This window comes from Pogona vitticeps, chromosome 2, assembly GCF_051106095.1.
Source record: "Pogona vitticeps strain Pit_001003342236 chromosome 2, PviZW2.1, whole genome shotgun sequence".
Classification (NCBI taxonomy): domain Eukaryota; kingdom Metazoa; phylum Chordata; class Lepidosauria; order Squamata; family Agamidae; genus Pogona; species Pogona vitticeps.
The window spans coordinates 310,160,722-310,182,626 of NC_135784.1; the positions used below are offsets into that span (position 1 = coordinate 310,160,722).

The following is a 21,905-nucleotide window of genomic DNA, read 5'->3' on the forward strand; positions in this document are numbered from 1 at the left end:
GAGTTAATAGAAGTGTTGTCTTAATACAGAAGTAAAGCTGAAACCCTGAACACATTTAGATAGATGTCTAAGGAGCCAATGGCATTTATTTCTGAACAGGTGTTGTGTTGGATTGCAATGTTTGGCATTTATGCACCAAAAGCTGCAATCTTATGCATGCCTATAAGACAGTGAGCTCCACTAGATAATGTAGGGCTGTCTTGTGAGTAGACATGCATAGGATTGTAGAAAAAAAATCATAAAAAGCAGATACGCTGTGTTGAATAATGCAGTTACATCAAAGTAGTAAAATAAGTTTAAAAATGAACTCAGTAAATTATTATAGGCATCTCAGTTTTTCCCAGAGCTGTCATTATTTTCCAAGAAGATACAGTGGGGTCTCGACTTACGAACTTAATCCGTATTGGAAGGCAGTTCTCAGGTCGAAAAGTTCTTAAGTCGAATCTGCATTTCCCATAGGAATGCATTGAAAACCATTTAATCCGTATCTGCTCTTTTCGTCCATAGAAACTAATGGGAAGCTGCTATTCCACCTTCTGCCACTAGAGGGGGATATTTTTTCTTTTTTCCTTTTAACCAAAGATGACTTAGCTTTTAAAAAAAGGAAAAAGAGTTCGTAACTCGAATCTAAGTTCGTAAGTCGAGTCCATATATTCCTATGAGAGCCGTTCGTAAGTCGAAATGTTCGTATGTCGAGCCGTTCGTAAGTCGAGACCCCACTATATTGTATGCCTTTAAATTGTCCAGGGGTTTTCATTTCTCTACCTCTTGAGAGGCTGTATGCTGCTATCCTATCCTTGTTCTTTCTTAAACAGTGTAATCCCAGACTCAGACCTCAGAGCCACTGCAACGTGTTGGGCTTTCCGTTTGTATTTGCTCAGAATTCACAGAACAGCCCAAGACATTTGAAACTTCTTCTCAAATCTCTTCCATTCAAAGCTGTTGTTGGTAGCAGCTTCGCATGAGTGCAACCGCATTGTGTTTAGCTCTTCTTGAATTAGTTATTTTCTGTTTTACTTCCGCGCAGCTGACAGCTAACTTTCTTCGTGATTGTGTCAGATGATCTGAAAGAGAAAAAATGATTTGTATTCTTGAAGGCCTTCATGGCTGGGACCTGATGGTTGTGGTGGTCTTTTCCGGCTCTTTGGCCATGTTCTGGAGGTTGTTCTTCCTAATGTTTCGCCAGTCTCTGTGGCCGGCCTCTTTAGAGGACTGGAGTCGGAACTCTGTCTGTGTTCTGGTGTAGTGTGTGGGATAGTTGAGTATTTATAGCTGTGGGATCAGCTTTTGGTCCTTTTCAGGAGATAGGGTGATCTTCTGTACAGAGGAATTTCAGGAAGTAATGTGTACCTTAGTGCAGATGGTAGTTCATCCAGCAGGGAAATCCCTTCTCAGCGAGTAGCTGCATTGGATGTTAATGTGGTCAGCAAGAACAAGAAAAAGTTCTTTCCCAGCCATGGGGAAGTGGTAGCCTGTGGTGGCTGAGTCGCAATTTCTTTGTGGCCGAATGGACGTGATATTCTTGTAGCTGGCAGCTTGCAAAACGTGAGTGTGTGCAAATGCATCTCTTTCCCTTAGAGTGTATTTTTGTTAAGTCCTTTAACTATCAAAGTAAATAATGCAAGCATTTTTTTTTAAAAAAAAGACATTTTAAAAACTGGCAAATATTTAAACTGAGACGTTTGTTTATTATTTCCACTTATATACCACCCCATTTGTGCAAACATAGTCAAGGTGGTTTATACCCTATGTATAGTATCTACTCTTTCTATGCTGGATATGTGGTGTTCGTGTCTCTTCAGATCAATTGGTGAATCAGGCGCAAGTACCTAATAGATAGTCATTAGGTGCTTCAAATAATAGAAAACCCTTGGAAGGGAGAACCTGAAAAATAAAGCAAATTAAGTATTTACTTAGGTTACCGGTAGCAGAGTTAGTTGGTCCGCCATACATGTTGCTCCTGGGCAACTTACTTATAGTTTTCGGAGTGCCATTTGCCATCTTCTTAGAATAAAATGTGAGGCCAGGTCAGTGTGTCCTGCATTGGTAAGGGGTTGATGGATTAGGCTTCAAAAGATGTGAGGGATCTTCGAAGAGACTTCTATTTAACCTTATGGTTCAAGGCAGGGAACATGATTGCTCCTCCTGATGTTGTTAGACATTTCTCGTTGATCCTAGCCAGTACGGCCAGTGGTGAGTTCTCGAAGGGCTGTGGCATCCTTGGGTTAATCATGCTTATTGATGCATGTTTCTAGCAAATTTAGAAGGCTTCCAAAGGCTTCAGATATTTCTGCTTTGAAAAATGCTACAGTACTTTTTTTTTTAATCTGTAGCTGCACTCTTTTGTTTCTGATCATGGGGCGTTCTTGGCGAAATAGAAGGGGAAGATATGGAGGCAGTGTCAAATTTTATCTTCCTGGGCTCCATGATCACTGCAGATGGAGACAGCAGCCCTGAAATTAAAAGGCGCCTTCTTCTTGGGAGGAAAGTGATGACAAATCTTGACAGCATCTTGAAAAGCAGAGACATCACCTTGCCAACAAAAGTCCGAATAGTCAAAGCTATGGTTTTTCCTGTCGTGATGTATGGAAGTGAGAGCTGGACCATAAAGAAAGCAGACCGCCAAAGAATTGATGCCTTTGAATTGTGGTGCTGGAGGAGGCTCTTGAGAATCCCCTGGACTGCAAGGAGAACAAACCTATCAGTTCTAAAGGAAATCAACCCTGAATGCTCACTTGAAGGACAGATCCTGAAGCTGAGGCTCCAGTACTTTGGCCATCTCATGAGAAGAAAAGAGTCCTTGGAAAAAACCTTGATGTTAGGAAGGTGTGATGGCAAGAGGAGAAGGGGACGACCGAGGATGAGATGGCTGGACAGTGTCTGCGAAGCAACCAACATGAACCTGACACAACTCCGGGAGGCAGTAGAAGACAGGAGGGCCTGGCGTGCTCTGGTCCATGGGGTCACGAAGAGTCGGACACGACTAAACGACTAAACACACACACACAGCTGCACTCTGTTCCTAAATTGTCATTTATTTTAACTCCTTCCCTTCAGTTGCTATTAATGAGGGGCATTGATTTCTTGATAATGTTGACAGTCGATTGATGCTTTACGTGCAAGTATTCCATGGGTACAAGCCATAAATAAATGTTTCCATCAATCGAGGCCGCTCTCTATAGTCACAAGATAAATTCTAGAATGAACAGTTGTTTAAGATGCAAGAGTGAGCCACTTCAGGTCCTTTATAACATCGTCCTTAAGAGCCGTCTGTCAGATATATACTTTAACCTGGGTTTCCTGTATTGATCAGAGAGAGTTGGAGTCAGTGACCTTATAGGCCCCTTCCGACTTCATGTTTCTAGGATCCTGTGATCTTGTCCTCTGCAGCCAGGGTCTCTTCTCTTAATCAGCTACAGTTTCTGGCTGTAGGGCTATTTTGGGTCTGACGTGTTGAGTGGAGAGACAACTTGCCAGGCCAGAAGGAAGCTCTGAAATAAAAACTCCCATGAGGACAGCTGGTAAACATGCGGCTGTCGCTGCTCCATGGCTTGTGCACACAGAGAGCTGACGCTTGGCTTCTTCCCAAGAGACCAGAGTCAGGGTCCTATCGTGCTCAGGGAAATCACACCCCCTCACCCATAAATGCCTTGCTTTTTGAACCATGGGAGTTCGATGCCATTCAGGTGGCGTTCCCTCAATGCGGGGGCGGGGGTAAGGAGAGGGCATGCATGTAGAAGTTGGTAAGGAAATCCTGGTACCCTATATCCGTGGTCGCCAACCTTGGGCCTCCAGATGTTCTTGGACTTCAACTCCCAGAAATCCTGGCCAGCAGAGGTGGTGGCGAAGGTTTCTGGGAGTTGTAGTCCAAGAACGTCTGGAGGTCCAAGGTTGGGGATCACTGCCCTATATGCCTTCTTAGCCAGCACATGTCAGGTGAACTGGAGGTCCAAGCTCTGGAAACACATTTTTGCCGTAGCTTCTGGCCACTGACGTGTGTATATTAATTCCTACTCATACTTGTAGGATGGAGGAATAATGTCTGGGAATTGTAGCAGCAACAGTTAGGTAATACTTGTGGCCGTGGTGGACCTTACAAGCTTGAACTGTTATAGGGGAGGGGGTGCCTTCGCAGCTAGCTGTGAGGTCTGGGTAACCCCTGTTGTCTTCTTCAATGGGGTTGTTCCACAACAGATCATCAGGATTATTATTTTTAAAATGTGGACTAAAGTTGCTTCTGAGCCCCCTCTGGAATTAGGGTCCTTGTAGCTTAAGCTTCATTAGTTTCATAGTAGATCCGCCCCTTACTTTCTGGAGATGTGACGCTCGGGTTTTCCAGTATGGTTTCATCTCTTTCCTTGCTACAAGTGGTCCTGAGCAAACAGTGGCAATCCAGAGCTGGAGGAACATTTTCTGTACCTGTAGGTATTCTGTCCTGTCTCCCACCCCACCCCAATCTAGTTCGGATTCTCTCGTCCAAATCTGGCACAGAACTCATTTCTTCTGTGTGTTGGAAAAGAATGTTCTGGGGTTTGTAATCATCTGCGTTGTGGTCTGTTCAGTCAGAAATAATGTATGGATTGTAAATAATGTATACATTAGAAATATTTATTCAGGATAAATATTATGAAAAATACTTGATAAAATAAAACCTGCTTTAAAAAAAAATTAAAAGTCACCACATCTGCAGTTTGCAGAATGGAATTCAAACTACGTAACTTACTCGGAACAGACCCAGTTGGTGGAAAGAGCTGCATTATGTCCAGGCTCATTTACTCTAGATTTTGGTGCTGCACAAAGACTGGAGCCGTCAGAGTTGAGACTGTTGTCCCTTAGAATGGCTTGTCAAGGTCATATGTGGGAATGTTCTCTTGCATTTTGGAGGCTGGGGCCAGGGGTGCAGAGGCCCACTTGCATTCTGAAGCCGAAGGCGTCCTGAGAGAGAGGACTCTACCACTTGCATGGCTGTTTTAGCTTTCTTTGCAAACATAAGTGTTAAATTTTGGTTTTCAGAAGTCCATAAAAGCCATTGCTCCTTAGGAATCCAGCACAATGCTCTATCCCTTCGTTAGTCAGATTCTGCCGTTCATGGCTCTGAAATAAGCTTCTGTTCCAAATACTGTACATAGCTTGATCTTTTGTGAATTGTTCAGTGAATTGTTCACCCTGATCATTATCTCTTGCAAGTGTTCTGCTGCCATACTAACAACCTCTTTATAGTTTGAAGTAGTCAGCCAGGGCTCAGGAACTGAAGAAAGGTGAGCTGAACCATTAGCTCTGTTCTGTGGAAGCAACTTGAAACAGTACAATCCGCTGCAACTTAATCTCTTTTAGAAACAACTTGAGGACAAAAAGTAGGCACTTCTGTTCTTTGGGGACAGAGGGAGTTTTCTCCATAACTGGCGTGTTCAGACAGAAGCCCAGAACACAAGCTTCATTGCTCTCCAGAGTAGTTGAGCAGTCAGAAAATGGGCTGGCATTTTGCAGTGCAGAGTTAAGAATGAAGCCATTAGGGTGGTGTAGGAGAGACGAAAATTTGATGCAGATGATGAGCGTTTCGTTGGAATAGAAAGGCAGATCCTGAATCCCAGTTGCATCAAAATGGCATGCTTTTTATTGAAAGTGCACGTGGATGTCTGTATTTATGCCTGGTCTCTCCAACATACAAATGCTCAGTAATAAATGTGGTCCTTTGATATCTATAACATTTTGCATCACACTTAGAAGAAGGACAGATTCTTTTCCCCAGGCGTGTCTACAGTATTCTGTGCGCAAACTTTGCATCTGAGATGCCGCTAGTGGATTAGCTTCTTCCTCCATATGGGAAGGGCACAGAGCATTGCTTAAAACCCAGTTTCTTGATTATGAGACCTGAACTAGTGTTTTCTGGGCTTCCGGCTCACTTGACTGTGACAGCGTTGTGCAGAGTAACCTAGGAAAGAAGACAGATCTCTGCCCCTTGGGAGCTTCCAGCTGGAAGCTTCATTCTGTTGTTCGCATCTGAGGTGGGAAACCTCTGCTTCAACTGTACTACTTTAAGCTTGCATGCTGTGGAAGGGGAGGCGTGCAGGATTAAATCTTGAGCCATTTAAAAATAGTTTTCTCCACGTAGAAAACGAATGTGTCACGGAAAGGGCACGTGAGCATCCTTCTTCCTGACACGCTGGTTTTCTGATGGGAAGAAACTTCCGTAGGTCAATTTCTGCTTAGAAGTATTACGTGTGAATCCAGTTTACATGTTTGCTTCTCCTCTGTGAGCAACAGGCTTGAAATTCGAAGTGAAGAGAGGCGAGGGGGAGGAATCTGGATGAAATGGCATGTATTAACAGCTATTCTCTCAGCCTGTCATTTCCCAGAAGCTGGTCTTTCAGCTTTTCTGATTTCAGAAAGGCAGCAGATTCTGGAGCTTTGTCCTTCGGGGGAAAGATAGCTGCCTGGACGGATGGTTGGAACGCACTGGAGTTGTGTAACATTGCAGCAGAGGCTGGGTTTACACTTCCCAGTCTATAAATAATTCCTTTTGCCCTCCTGCTTCCAGCAGGGAGAGAGCTGCTTGTGATAGAGGTGACTGCCGTGTGTTTTGAACAGAACATGTGACTGTCCGGGGGTGGAGGAAAAGGAAAGAGGTGGGAAGGAGTGGAGGATCTGAGCTGGTACGGATTGAGAACTGCAGAAGAGGAGGAGGCGGTGGTGGTGGTGGCGGCGGCGGCATTGAATCAAGGTGGATCTGTCAGCCAGTGACTCATGAAATCTCTCTTGGCTTGAAGGACCTGCTGCCATTCCAAATTAAAGCACTGCCTAAAATATGAAAGAGGAGCAAGGCGGAGCGTCGGTCGCAAGTGATCGTTCCTTCGTAGAGTCGTTGCCCCTGCTTGCCAAATGCCTAGATTGCTCCATCCATCCACGGCATTTCTCCACAGAGCCCATAGGGAGAGGGGGAGCAGGCAGGCAGGCAGGCTCCTCCAAAGCGCTGCAGAAATTCCAGGGACCCTTTCCCACAACTTGCCTGCAGCTTGATAGCACAGCTGTCACAGTCATCCTTCACAAGCCGCCACTGCCAGCTGGTCTCCTGGGCTTCGGTCCTCGCTATATTTTCCTCCCTGCTCTCAGTCGGGGGCAAAGGAGGTGGATGTTGGGCATGCTCATAACGGCAATTGCGCTTTCGTCTCTGGAGTCAAGGCAAGGGCCTCTCAGCTTTATTAAGTTCTCCTTACACCTTGGGCAGGTTTCATTCATCTTGCTTTCTTCCTTGTTAACCATCCTGGGCTATAATTGGTGGGCAGTATAAAATATACGTAATTTGAAAAGCCTTGCCTAGGCATCTTTTTTCCGGCAAGTACTGTACATACAGCAGACCAACCAGGGCTGGGTTCTAAAGGATTGAAGAAGCTGTCTCCCAAGACACCTGGGCAGCCATATTCCCTCGCCCCCCACCTCTCTTTGCCCCCTCTCCTCTTCCACTCGCACATTATCCGTTTGATTCCTCAGGCTCTAAAAATAGTCTGATTCCTTCAGAAGTTCAGAAATGCACCACCATGATATTTGATCTGCTTGCCATGTCTTAGAGCCTAAGACATTTTATAGACTTAAGTTTTCATGGACATGTGGAATCTTTTACCGCTTCTTCAGAAGCATCCGAAGTGGGTGTTTGAAGACATAGACTCCAGTCCACAGAAATGTGCATCAAATAAAACATGTTTGTCTTTAATAATAATCATGTGCTGTCAAGTCAATTCTGTCTTACGGGAACCCTTTCCAGGGTTTTCTAAGTAGAGAGTACTCCAAAGTGGTTTATCATTCCCAAATCAATCCACCCAGGCTGGCTCTCCAGGAATGTACAGTGGGGGGGGGGGGGGAATATCAAACTTCCAGCCTTTGCAGCCAGAGACCTAAACCGCTATGTTATCCTGCCAGTTATTTGTCTTTTAAGGTGTCACAAAATTATCTCTGCTGAACAGATTAAAAAGTACCATACCCTCCCCACCCCCACACTCTGGTTTGACTCTTCTGGTATTTTCCCAGAGTTACCTTTTTATGTTTTTAAATGTGGCCTTTTTTCAGTGGTTTTAAAGGGATTTTATTTGGTGCATTTTAATAGTTAATGTGTTCCATTGTTTTAATAGTGTGATTTATTATATTTGTAATTGTTTTTGCATTTTGCATTTTAAAAAAATTATTTGTAAGCTGCCTTGAGCTCCTTCTACAGGGAGAAAGGAGGAGTATAAAATACATAGATTGTCTTAAGTAAACTCACTCTTTGTGGGCGATGCCTTTGATGTTCACACAGTGGCACAGCTCCCAGAATCGTGGGAGGAAGGAAGGGATCGACCTAGGCATCAAGCTGAGAGGAGGTAGAGAATTGGGCTTAAGAGGGGAAGAGCTTGGGAAGTGGAGGGTGCAGGTGACAAAATGGGGGTCAGTTGGGGATGGGGCTTTGAAAAAAACAGTAACGCAAGATTGGGAAGAGTGAGGAGAGTGGCAGGATGATGGTGGATGAGGTAGACTTTGTCCTAAAGAGCAGAAACTTGGGAGGGGAGGGGAGAGAAGAAAGGGATAAGACCAGGACTATCTACTATTGGCAAGAAGGCTTCAAGAACCAAAGTAGTCAAGAGTTTGTAGAGTTGCCCAGTCTAGAATCTCATCGCTCTCCGCAATCACTCCATTCATCTGAAGACATCTGCTTGGACGTAGGAAAGCTTACATAAAATAAGCCCTAGTTAGGCTTCTGGGTGCTGCATGTTTTTTTCTTTCAGACCTGGCAGCTTCAAGGGAGCGAGAAAGGGCCAAGGAAGCTGGAAAGGGTTAAACTTCACAAACGCCTTTAAACATTGGCAGCAGGCGCAGTAATGTTTTAGCTGTTCTTGTTGGCACCGATGGCGCCCAGCTTTGACAGCATCTTGATGTTGTGGCCTGTGAAAAGTCTGAGCAGTCCTTCTGTGCTAAAAATAGGCGCATAATTGCAGGCTTGCAGGGGCTAATTCTTAAGCAGTGAGTGCTGTTTTTTTTTCCTGGGTGAAGAAAGCAGGGTTTGCTTACCGTTCAGATCCATCTGGTGCAACCAGCACGGCTCTTGCTAATTGCTTTGATAGGAGGGCAAGCCCCAGGTTGTCACATTCCTCCAAGTGCTGAGTCACACATCTCTGCCGCTGGCTGGCAAAAGCTGTGGCCACTTGATAGGACCTCCATGCACATTCTACCGATGACGGGCCCGCCTCTTAATTGCTTTTGCACAACCATTCCAAGGTCTTGGGCAGGCAGCGTACCCTGAATCCTGTATTTACACTCTCAGGATCTCGTTGAGTTCATGTTGTACTGAGAAGATGTGCAACTCAAGGAGATGGTGGCTGAGCAAAGAAACCCTCCCCTAGGCAATCCTGAGGCAGAGCCCATTTTCACGCAGCTTTACATGGGTACCTAGTTTTCAAACAACATCTTTCTAATCCATATATATGACTGAAAAGAACAACAGACCCAACTTTGTGTTGCCCTTAAAATGCCTGCTCTTAGAGGGCAGTGGCTTGATCCAGCAAGTGAGATTTTATTGACTTGTATTGCTGTGGGAACTGGGAGGAATCCCACTGGTTTTCAGTGGCCCTTGAGCCACCCAGAGGTCTGCAGTGGTAGCCTTCTGTTATGTAGCAAGACAGAAGAGCGTAACACTTGTGCTGGAAATTTGAACAGTGCATGGAAAAGTTGAGATCCAGCAATGGCCTTACCATTTATTGTCATTTAAATTGCTCTTGTCTAGATCACTAGAAACATCTGACACATGTGGCATGTTCTGTGCTTCTGAATTCCATTTTAACCGTGTGGTGGAACATCAGTGTTTTTATGTCTTTGGCTGATAGAAGAGGCAACTTTTGGGAGAGAGAAGTTTTCTCTGAAGCAGGTGGCATACATCTTCTCTCACATTCTTGTATTATTCCAGATGGACTGTAACCCCATTTCGGGAATCTTCCTTTCTTGTTTTTTGTTTTCTTTCTGCTTTCTAGTGTCCCACAGATTACTTTCCTAGGGTGGTTTTTCTTGGAATTAAAGGGTTTGCTTCAAATATTTCCTCATGGCCCATAAATTATGCTTTTAAAAACCAACAGTTTCCGCACACTTAGATGGACTTGTTCTCTACAGTACTCTTGGTGGTGTTGGGGCTTCTTCAGGTTCTCACTGCATGCATGTGCATACATATGCAGATCTATGTGTGTGGTTGCAGCTAGCCAACAGTTCTTGGGCTCTTGTTTCCCCACCTATTTGCCTCATACACGGTGTCTGAGACCAGCCTCTGAGATGTGCCAGTTCACTATAAATCTAAGGGAAGCAAGAGCCAATGTTCCAGTAAACATGAATGATACCATAACAATTTAGCATAGCCCTCCTTACATAGAAGCTGGGGTGGTAGAACCTCAAAGATACCATGCAAATATTTTTGATGATGGAGGGGGGGGGAATCAGTATCTAAATAGGGCTTCTATTCAGCAGCTGAGTACGTGGGGAGAAATTGCTGGATGAGCGCATGATGCTGCTTGGCCATGACTTCCGCTTCTATAACTTTTTTCCATGAATGTGTTCAAGAGTTCTCAGTTCTCATGTTGCAGTTAGCTCTGTTCCAGCTGTTGTCCTGCTGTTTGCAACTGAGAAAATACTGCCCTTGTCGATCTTTGAGGTACCAGAAGCCACCTTGTAGGGCATCCTGTCTTTTATTTTGTAGGCCAGCCTGTTTGCCAAGGGACAAAATCATACAGCAAAATATATGTGAAGAATCTCAGTCACCCAGGTGAGGTTATCTGGAAGTTGAGTCATGGCAACTGGACGTCTTTCTTATTAGTTTGAAACATTTCACTACTCATCCGAGTAGCGTCTTCAGTCCTCAGGGCTTGGAACTGATTCCAAGGGGATCAGGGGTTCTACAGTGTATGTGTGTGAGTGTGAGCACATGTGTATTATGCATAGCCCTACTCATGGGTGTTGGTGTTTCCTCTGGGTGGAGGGCAGATGTGGATGGCGCCGTCTTACATGCCTCAGTCATGCAAGAACATCCTGTGTCTGTGTTTTGCCTTCCTTTTCAATGTCTTTTGTCTCTAAGCCAGCTGAGAATTGGTCCACTCTCCTGTCTTTGTCTTGGAGTGCCATGTGAGCAGTACTTCATGTGCCCATTTGACAAATAGAAGGGTTACCCTGGTGTGGACTACAGTCTGCTCTGCTATTAAGGGGAAATGGGGTCTGCTGCTAGAGGAGCCAAAATCACCATACAGAGACCCTGCCTTTGCCTGTCACATTACCATATCATTGAAAGGAACATTCGTCAGCCAAAGAATGTCCCAATATACAGTATTTTTCCGTGTATAAGACTATACTTTTGTCTAAAACCTTTAGACTAAAAATTGAGGGTTGTCTTGTACATGGACGCTGAGGAGAGAACAAAAACAAGTGGAGGGGAAAGCAGGGATCAAAGCGATCCTACAGCATTTTGATCCCTTTCCCCCTACACTTGCTAAGCCCCACTTAGATTTCTTAATTATGGATTAGAAAAGTAGGGGGTGTCTTATACATGGGGGCATCTTATACACGGGAAAATATGGTAGTCCATGGTGGCACTTGTGGCACAATTCAAAGTGCCTTGAACAGTTTGGGCCCAAGCTAACTCAAGGACCACATCTCCCATTAAGAACCTGCTTGGGTGTTACAGTCACCAGGGGAGGAGTCCCTCCAGCCTCACAGGTGCATTTGATGGGGACTCAGGAGAGGAAGGTCTGTGGCTGCTCGCAGACTTTGGAATTCCCTCCCACAAGAGACCAGACTGGCCCCATCTTTGCTGTCCTTCTGCAAACAAAGACCTTTCTCTTAAGGCAATTTTTTCCTTAATGACTGACTGTCTAGGAGTCAATAAACAAGATGCTTTATACAGTATTTTGTTGCTTCTAAATTTGTTTTAGTTATGCTTTACTTAGCCTTTAATGTTATTAATTCTTCTTTATATTTTAATTATGTACCCTTAGAAAATTGGCTGTTCCAAAGGTTTTTTTTAAATGGATTTGTTGTGCCTTGTTGCTTTTGTGTGTTTTTAGTATTGCTTTTTGTTTACTGTTTCTTAGAATGGTCCTTTTTAGTATATATATACTTACTGTTTTTAGCTTTTAATATTGTGTTTTTAATGGCATACAGCCCCTTGGGCCTCTTTTTAGGAGAAAGGTGGCGTAAAGCATTTTAATTATCGAAAGTAAAGAATTAAATTCTGGTTTCAATTGAATAGCTTTCAGACCAGACTTCCAGCCTAAAAATGCTTAGAGTTGTTTTTTAATAGAGCTGCCCAAAGACAGAGGTTGGTAAGTCATGGGACTGGTGGTCATCTTTCTGCTCTCTAGTTTCAGCTGCTTAATCAAACCACTGCCAAATATTTGGTACATCTGTTTGTTGGCGTGTTGTGTTTCCTGTCTGAAAAGGGCCACGACGGTTACACATGTTTGCTCCCTGTGGACTCATTTCAAGTAGCCTGACAGAGCAGTAAACGGGAAAATCTGCCTGGTGAGGGAGAGGTTTGTTTCAGAAGAACCCACGGGCTGCTCGTTGCCAAGGGAGAAGTCTCACTCTGCTTCATCATGTCTCTTTCTGGTTACAGAAGGGGATCCGTTGCAAGCTTGAGCTGCTGCAGTACTTTGCTTTTGGCTGGCAGTCATGACCACAGCCGCCTCTGTGTGTGCAGAGATGCTGAACGATACCAGTGGATGGTTTCAATAAAGGGGGCCCAGCTATTGCAAAAAAAAAAAACCCTCATAAAATAAACTCAGGTTGCTCCTGAGAAAGTAGGCAGTCATCCATGAAAGAAGCTCATTGCTGCAAGATATTTGTCTGTCTTTCAGGTGCCACAGAATTCTTTCTTTATCAGTGAATGAGCCAGAGAGAATGGCCTCAGGCCCTTTTCTGTTCAAGAATGGTTCCATCTCTTGACCCGTTTTCACTCAACACTGAACCACCATGGCCATCGCGTGGCTTAATAGCCACTGCAATCTGATTCAGGCAGGTTGCATCCGTTCTACCTTGATCAAGTTTAATTTTGCAAACAAGGGCCTTTGACTATTTGGTGTCCTGAGCTAACTTTCCATTTCAGTGAAATTGATTTTGTGGGTAAGAGAGGAATGTAAGAGCTCTGTCGAGTCTGAGCACAGGCCTATCTGGTCGCTAGTCCTACCCCATCAATTATAATTTAGGGGTACTGAAGAATGGCATAGTATATGACACATCTCTCATTTCCATGACTCCTTTCCATGCTTTCTATCTGTTGCAAACATATACTATACAAGTAGGAATGTTTTTAATTCTCAATTGTTGTTGTTGTTTAGTCGTTAAGTTGTGTCCGACTCTTCGTGACCCCATGGACCAGAGCACGCCAGGCCCTCCTGTCTTCCACGGCCTCCCGGAGTTTGGTCAATTTCATGTTGGTTGCTTCGCAGACACTGTCCAACCATCTCATCCTCTGTCGTCCCCTTCTCCTCTTGCCTTCACACGTTCCCAACATCAGGGTCTTTTCCAGGGAGTCTTCTCTTCTCATGAGATGGCCAAAGTATCGGAGCCTCAACTTCAGGATCTGTCCTTCCAGTGAACACTCAGGGTTGAATGTTGACCCATGTTGCTACTGTTACAAGAAGGTGAAAAAATATGCCACAATAGCTAACGTGTCCATACTTTGCAAAATTTTATCCTCCTCCCCATTCATCTTTTTTTCTGTCTTAAAGAGCCCTGAACATTATGACTCCTCATGTAGGAATTGTTTCAATTCTTAGTAATTTGGGTCCCCCCTTTTTAATATTTTTACCAGTCTCACCCACCTTTTTCAATATACAACGAGTACAATATCTCAGATATTGTTGCACCTTTAATACTTTGGTGCCATTAAGTCAATTCTGACCCCTTGCAAAAATCTCTGTGTTTTCTAGACATAAAGTGGTCGGAGATGGTTTGCCTGTCCTTCTTTTTGGGATCTGTCTGGGGTTATGCAGCTTACCCAAGGTCATGCAAGCACTTGGGAAGTCCTGGCACCTGGCTGTTTAGGTCCTTTGAGCTCCTCGCAGGCTTGATATTAGCAGCTGAGCTATTGGTTCCTTTCGTGGGCCTCTCCATAATTGAGAGGGGCCACAACATGTACACCCCAGGGGCCAGGTGAAGAGTCCCAAGGAACTTCTTTTTGGCCACCAAGCATCCTCCTTAACCCTAAAACTCTACAGGAGGTGGGAACGCTGCCCTTTCCCCTCAGTTCAGAAGATGGCTTGGGTTTATTTGGGTCTCTGCACGCAGCACCTGGGAAGCTCAAGCCTGAAGCCAGTGTCGGCTGCTTTAGTTGTTCAGAATCATGAAGAACCTTTTCAGTATTAAAGCAGGAGGCCCTTGTTGCTCCCACTGCATCTCTCTGCCTCGTGCGTGGCTTCCTTTGCTTTCAGCTTCCCTCGTGGAGAATCTACTGTGAGCTTCTTGGTTTGAAATAGAAGTCATGCTGGTGAAAAACTTAAACACGGTTCACAGGACAAGGCCTAAACCATGCTTAGGGGGAGTTGATATATCCCTGGCGTATGGGTGTGGTGAATGGACCAGTTCAAGCGTCTCCGACGATGGGATCTAAATGTCAGCAGGCAGGAATGAGAGAGATGGAGTCTGCTGTCCACACCTGACCGGAACCTCTCTCTGAAAGGTTAAGCAGAAGCAAGGAGAGGTGTTGGAATAAACCGCTCTTTGCCAGGGTGGGAAGGGCATATTCCCCGACTGTAAATGTTCACTCCCTGTAAACAGGATGATCTTGGCCGGCTACAAACAGCCCCCCCCCCTTTTCATTGACTCTCTTTACTTGGGCTTGGATAGTAGTCTTATTAAGCCTTTTTTCCTGTTCACCAGGAAGCTCTTTTTATGCACCGGGGGGGGGGGGGGACTCGAGGGCTGCATCAGCTTGTACCTCCTTGTCTCTTTGAAAGCCACCATGCAGATGTCCCTATGTGGGGGGTTTAGAATTTGTGGGTGGGAGTGCAGTAGGAAAGGCACGGAGTTCCTCCTTTTTGGTCAAGAGCATCCATAGTCTTCTCTGTCTTGACCCATAACAGCTTGCCTGGAAGTTCTCCTCAATGGATTCAAGGATGGCTTGGCGCCTATCCTCTTAAAACCCACCCCATGACAAAGGCCTCTGTTTCCTCCTTCCTTCAAGAAAATCTTGTTGTGTTGGCAAATCCTGGGGTCAGAATCCTGCACAACTCCGTGCCTAAGCTGGGAAGGGAGGGTGAGATACTGCATGGGAGAAATTGCTGTCTATCTGAGCGAGCCCTAATAGAAAACATATTGCACTGAGCTGTTGCCATGGTAATAATCTAGGATGTCCCCTCCTTTTTTTTAATTAATGGGGAATTTTCCCTGGTAAATAAAAGGAAACTCCCAAATGTAGATGCTTATCAAAGCCGAGCTTTGCAGCTACACATTGCATTTATGACTCGAACGGCTACCAATTCAGGGACATTCCCTTGATTGTCTGTCTGAAGCCACATTCGCTCAGTGAGAGCTGGTAAGGCATATACGGGTTGGTCCCAGAGGTTGGGGTGGGAGACGTACTTGGGGTCTAAGAAAGGGACTCAGTGGATAGCCCAGTGGTTTAGGTATACTGGTTGTGGAGCCAGCGGTTGGGTGTTCGATTCCCCCACTGGGCCTCCTTAACTACAGTTATTATATTACATTATGGACCTTTTTTCCCCAGCCCCATCAGTGTCCCATACAGTCTGCGTATACTTAGCTCTTTGGCTCATAGTGGCACAGTCAAACAGAGAATGATTGGGGTCTGTGTGTGTGTCTGTAATGGTGCAGGGCAACATACGTCTAAAAAACTATGCTGGAAAACCACCCGCCACTTTTAAGCTGCTGAAAAGGTCTTCCTGGTGATCAAAACAACATCCCACAGATCAAAGCTTCTTGTATCTGAGGACTAATGTTTGCCATAGTGTTCAAGAGCCAAATGCTGTAAAACTAGGTTTTTTAAATTATTATTATTATTTTAACGGTGGGGGCTTCTGCTTAGCTTTATTGGAAGACATTCTGTAGGAACTGAAACGATTCCTTCAATACCTACGGTATATAAAAACATCTTAGAACATCTCCCTTTCCTCTCTAACCCTCCCCTTTTTATATTTTACCTGTCTGTTATTTCGTAGTTAGCTGTTTTCCTGGCTTGTTAGGCCTGTATGGATTTCTGCCACAGAACTCAGTTTCTGGTTAGTTTAAGAGACTAGAAATGCCGTGTTCATTTTCAGTAAATGCAGTTTCTGTCCTAAGCATCCTTTGAGCCAGCTTTCAGTTCAGAGAAGCAACACCACACCTCTATGGTTTGGTCCAGAAGCCCCCGGTAGATTTGTTTAGCCCAGGGTTCTTGGGTGGGAGCTGAGCTCTGCATGACAGGTCAACGGAAGAGCAGGGTCCTTCCAGGCCGGGCCTGTGGTGGCTGCAGAAGCTCTCGACTTAACAAGGGACTTCCAAATCATTACCGGCTTTTAACCTTCAGAATGGTTTTGTCTGTTAAGTGCTTGTGACGCTGGGCTCCTCTGTTGATTCTAGGACGGCGTTTTCTACACACCTGCCAGCGGTCACCTTGAAAGTTATCCTCACCAATTGACTAAGTTTGTTGACTCAGAGCCTCTCTTGAAAGGGACGCGTCTGATCTTCAGAAAGCCCTTAGTCGACATCCTTGGGAAGCCAAGCTCCAGTCTTGGTGCTCTAGAGCAGTGGTCCCCAACCTTGAGCCTCCAGATGGACTTCAACTCCCAGAAATCCTGGCCAGCAGAGGTGATGGTGAAGGCTTCTGGAAGTTGTAGTCCAAGAACATTTGGAGGCCCAAGGTTGGGGACCACTGCTCTAGAGAGAGCCAGCTCCCATCATCAGACTCTGCACATCCTCTGGCAGCAGGAGAGTTTGGAGCTGACTCTGTTCAAGAACCGCTGACTTTGCAAACTCCCTCCCCCCAGTGTGTGGGTCACAGGACCAACAATGCTCCATTGTTTGATTCCTTGTTGTGATCCGTGGGCTCCATGCAGCCACACACTTCTAGCTGTGAAGCGTGTGCGCAGAGAGGGATTCTCCGCACGGTGGGGCTGCTGGATGGTTCCACTGTACAGTGATTAACTATTCTCTTCACATCGAGCAGATCTGCTCTAGGCGAGAGCTTCTGTAAAAAAGTACGTGCCAGGCAGTTCTGTTCTGGAGAACTGGCTGTGTTCTGCATCTAAAATAATACAGTACATGAGGGAAGGAAGGTCCTCATGGTAACAGTTCGTTACTGGGCTTTTCAAGTGGATTCCATCCCTTTTTTAAAAAGTCTTCTGCAGACGGCAGAATCTCTATCCTGTAGTATATGAAAAGCGGCTGCGTAGGAAGTGCAGTTATTCAGCCGTGACTGCTGCTGAATATGGAGTTTGTGTTGACTTCTGAAAACTCCCATTTTTAGCCCTGCCTGAACTGGAGGTAAAGCTGCAAAGCTGAGAAAGCCAGCCAGACTCTCATTGAACTCGATTGTAGCATCTGCGATCGGCCGGGAGCTTCACTTTACCTTCATTGTGGATGTCTTTGCACGAAGCTTGGGCTCCTTCCTCTTCCAGGCTGTTGGTGTAGGTTTTAATTTTGGAAGAGACACTTTAAAAGCATGAAGTCAGAGCGGCTCCACCTCCAGGAAACGAAAGCACATCGGTGGCTTGCCTGTCAGAAGGCATGGCTTGACATCAGTTAATGTACCCCACCCTAACGGGCAGGTAGCTGAACCCTCATCACATTCTTGGGAGCCCCTCTCTTTTTTGCAAGGGCTATTCCGTGACTGGTTTGCATCCCATTCCCCTCCATGGCTTTCTGCTTTCACAGGGAAGCTGGCAGCCGAAGCACAGAAGGTGAGCTCAGTTGCTATTCATGCGTGCAGACTGGAGACCTCTTGCCCGTATGTGGGGCAGCACAGCTGAAACACATACTGGGTGTTACAGGTAGCTGCCGGCACCTGGGACCCGGGGGCAAGAAGCAGGTCCCTGCAGGAAGAACCATACTGGATTTCCAGACTGCAAGAAGCCTAACAAGACGCGTCTGGCATCTTCCGAGTCTGCCTGCGTCAGGCTGAATGTTCTAATACTTCTGAAGTTAAGAAACAGTCACAGTATGCCTTAGTTGGAGCCTTACGGTCTCCCTGGCTTTGTTTGAGAAAATTACTGTATTTACCAAAATCACCCCGTGAGCCGGCAAAATGTAGCCGATAGGATGTCAGACTAGGCATTAGGATGGGTTCACATCCCATTGCCCAGCCGTAGAAACTCAATGAGGAGATGGGCAACGGTAAACCACATTGTTCCCCAAACATCTGACAAAACCTAAGGTTGGAAGGAACTTACTGATTGCATCTTCTCCAGGGAACTCACACATGTCAGGAAAAACTTCCTAACTGTTAGAGCAGTACGACAATGGAAGCGATAATTTGGGAGGTGGCAAGCACTGTAACACTGGAGGCCTTCGAGAGAAACTCAGACAACCCTCTGTCTCATCTGCTTGGATTTGGATTCCTGCCTTGAGCTGGGGGTTGGACTGGATGGCCTTAGATGTCCCTTCCGGCTTCACTCTTTTACGATTCTCTGATCTATGATAACAGTTCTCCTCTCCTCCTCGTTTTATCTGCAGCACCACTCTTTCGAATTAGGCTGGGCTCAGAAGGAGTAACCGAGCCAATCCAGCAAACAAGCCCATGGCTGATTGGGGTTTTGTACCCCACCTCCACCAGTCAGTTGCACCTTTTCTTCAGAAGTCCACAAATGGCTGCAAAAATCATTGGCTGGGCTCCGTATTTCCAGGAGCCGCCCCTCTGTTACCTGTTTCCGTATTGTCTTGTATGATTTTAGGCCATGCATCAAAGGCTTCCTCCCCTTTTTTTTTAGTCCTTAAGCTGTGTGTCTCCTCCGTCGTACCCCATTTTTCTGCTCTTCCCTGTTGTTTCCCTTCTCAGACCTCTGCTCTTGGCTTCTCATTCAAAACCTCCCAAATCTTTGGGTCCAGTCCTGCCAAATGTCCCCGCCGCAGCTGCTGTTGGCACTGCCTTGTGGGCAGAGTAAACCATCTATGGGCGTCTCTATTCTTTTTAGTAAAGCTCTGCCCGCCACCCCCATTCCACTGCGCAGGCTGCCTTTTCCAACAAATTTTAGTGCCTGTTCTATGGCCAGGGGCAGTTTCACTGATCCTGCAGGTCTGAAGGGGCTCCTTGTGGAGAGAGGATGGTTCCCCAGCACGTGGGTGGGTGGGATTTATGTTCTTAACTGGTTTGTTTGTTTAGAGAGAGGTTGGGAGACTTGACTCCCCATGATCTCTTACCCCCAGGGGCCAAGCAGTCTGGAGCTTCTGGGGAGTGGACACCCCAAATACCCGGAGGACCAGAAGGCTCCTTGACTTGAAGCCCTTGGCCGGGAGGGCTCCCACATGTGCTTTGAAGAGTCCAGACTCTTACGGTCCAAAAGCCATGACACAGAAGGGAGAAGCGATTCAGACGGAGGAGGAAAATGCTCGAGCAGGGCCACTAGCTTCTGAAGCTAAAACATGTTCTGCTTTCTGTTTCAGGCTCATATTAAATTTCCTATGGACTACCCCTATTCACCACCTACCTTCAGATTCCTGACCAAAATGTGGCACCCCAACATTTATGAGGTAGGTGCTTGGGGGCATGTCTCCCTGGGAAACATCTTAGAGTGGACTGTAAGCTGCTGAGTTGGTTGCCTTCTCCTCTTGCTTCTGCACCCCCACCCCTGTTTTATCTCTGTCCCCATGAAGGCTGAAACGTGGTTACCGGCTGCAGATAGAGAGTAGGCTGTCTAAAGTAGACCTTGCTATCTATCCCAGCAGGAAAGAATGGGTGGCGTGTGGGGCAACATGAGATTTATTTTTGGGGGGGGGGGGAGGTTATGGCCACTTCCTCCTCTATCGCGTGGGATCTCACAACTGGCTTGAAGGCTTTGACCAGTCAGGGCCATGAAGCCCCTCTCGCCAATAATGGCCATGAAGCCCCTGCATGTCCGTGGAGGAGACTGCAAGGTAGAGGGATGCAGATTTGTAGTGTTGGACAACAGCTCCCTGAATCCCCAGCTCTCGGCACGGTTGCGTAGGGAATTCTTGGAGCCCTAGTCCTAAACCACAAATCGTACACACCACAACCTGCGGTGTGACTCTCTACAAGGTATTCCTGTGGGCTTTCCACATTTTTAACACTAGGAAAAAAACAGGGCTGGTAGGTATCAGATATTCTGGGGAAAGAAGAGCATGCAGTCAGGCGCGTATGGGACAGCTGATTCCTTGGGTCCTTGTTCTTTGAAGCGATGCTAGTCCTCAGATATCCTCGGCCATCTTGCTGCCCATCCTCTACATGCCTGACCTTAATTATCTGGAAAAGTGCAGTCCCACTTATAAGGGCCCGTTGCATCGAGCAGGGCCTGCCCTGTGGGCTCTCCCTGTGGACGTCTTCCTTTTCAGCCAAAAAAGGTGTTCGTTTGGCGGCCCCGGAGGCTCAGTAAACAAGTGCAAGCCGGCGGCTGTTCCCTTTTAATGGAGACCTTTGGCTCCCCCTGCTGGAAATCATCAGAATGATTTGAATATTTCTGAATATTTCTGAAATTTATTTGTCATTGCACTCACAAGTGGGTGCAACGAAATGAGGTGCTCTTCCCCAGGTAAAACTGGACAACACCACTACAAAAAAAAGTTAAAATATACACAACACTCACCATACAAATATAGATACCCCGTCTCTCCCAGCAATTAAAAATCCACCAAAAACGTATGACCCCGCATTTAAACTCAATACTGCACTTGGGTAGAAGCTGTTCTTGAATCTGCTTGTCCTTGCTTTCAATACCCTGAATCTCCTTCTCGATGGTAATAGTTTAAAGAGCTGATGTCCCGGATGAGAGGAGTCTTTCAGTGTGTTAGATATCTTCCTCTTACATCTGTTCTTATACAATTCTTCCAAAGAGAGGAGTGAACAGCCAAAGTGAGGCACTTTGATGGGAATACTCTCTCGTTTTTATGTTCCTCATTTACCAACCACAGGGGTGGAGGTGTGCCTGTGGGTCCCGGCGTGCCTGTGGCTACGTCCTTTGAATCAGACTCTGTTTAGGAAAAAACTCAGTCAAGCATAAATGTACATAAATGGCTGGGTAAGCGGATGGGGTTGGGTGGGGAACAAGCTTGCCAGCTCTGCATCCTCAAGGGTCAATTTCCTATTCAGATGGCGATTGGGGATTTGGGGGCACACGACTGACTTGCACTAGGTGATCACGTCTCTCTTTGTGTGTGTTTCTCTTCTCTTGGTAGAATGGAGATGTATGTATCTCAATCCTTCACCCACCTGTAGATGACCCTCAAAGTGGAGAGCTGCCATCAGAAAGGTGGAACCCCACCCAGAATGTCAGGTAAGGCTGTGCCAGAGGAGGGGGAGGGCTCTGTTCAACCTTTCCTTCCCCGCCACATCTTCGGTTTTCTTCAACCTGCAAGATGAAAAGAAGCTCAGGGCAGTCTGTGAGTCTTTGAGCCTTTCCTAAGCCCTGAGCTCAACCACGTCATACTGGGGGGGGGGGGGGGCACATGTTAAGCTTAGGGTAACTGTCAGTAGAAGTTGAAGAGAAGTCACGCTGTCGCAGAGCAGGAGATTCCCAGAAGGCTCCTCACCCCAGATGCTCAGGTGCACACACAGTTCAGGTGTTCTGTGTCTCATGAAGGCAAGCCTTTAAAAAAAATACTTTTTAATAAAGCCTGGTCAGTGGAAACAGTGTAGGTTTTCTGCAGGTGATGGCAGAATGTCTGTGCGTTGACCTCTCTTTTTTTAAAAAAAGGTTGCTCTCTTTTGATGTTGCTTCTGCTATCGGCTCTTTTGGGGTGTGGGC

The 21,905-nt window shown here is 46.0% G+C and overlaps 1 protein-coding gene across 2 annotated transcripts in view; it reads left to right on the plus strand.

The window, feature by feature from the left end:
- UBE2R2 (ubiquitin conjugating enzyme E2 R2) overlaps positions 1-21,905 on the plus strand; it is a 68,731-nt gene that overhangs the window by 40,807 nt on the left and 6,019 nt on the right. For both annotated transcript variants that reach the window (XM_020796429.3, XM_072993003.2), the window contains exons 2-3: positions 19,591-19,677; positions 21,337-21,434. In XM_020796429.3, the coding sequence (XP_020652088.1) occupies positions 19,591-19,677; positions 21,337-21,434 (185 nt within the window). The remainder of the gene's footprint in view (positions 1-19,590; positions 19,678-21,336; positions 21,435-21,905) is intronic.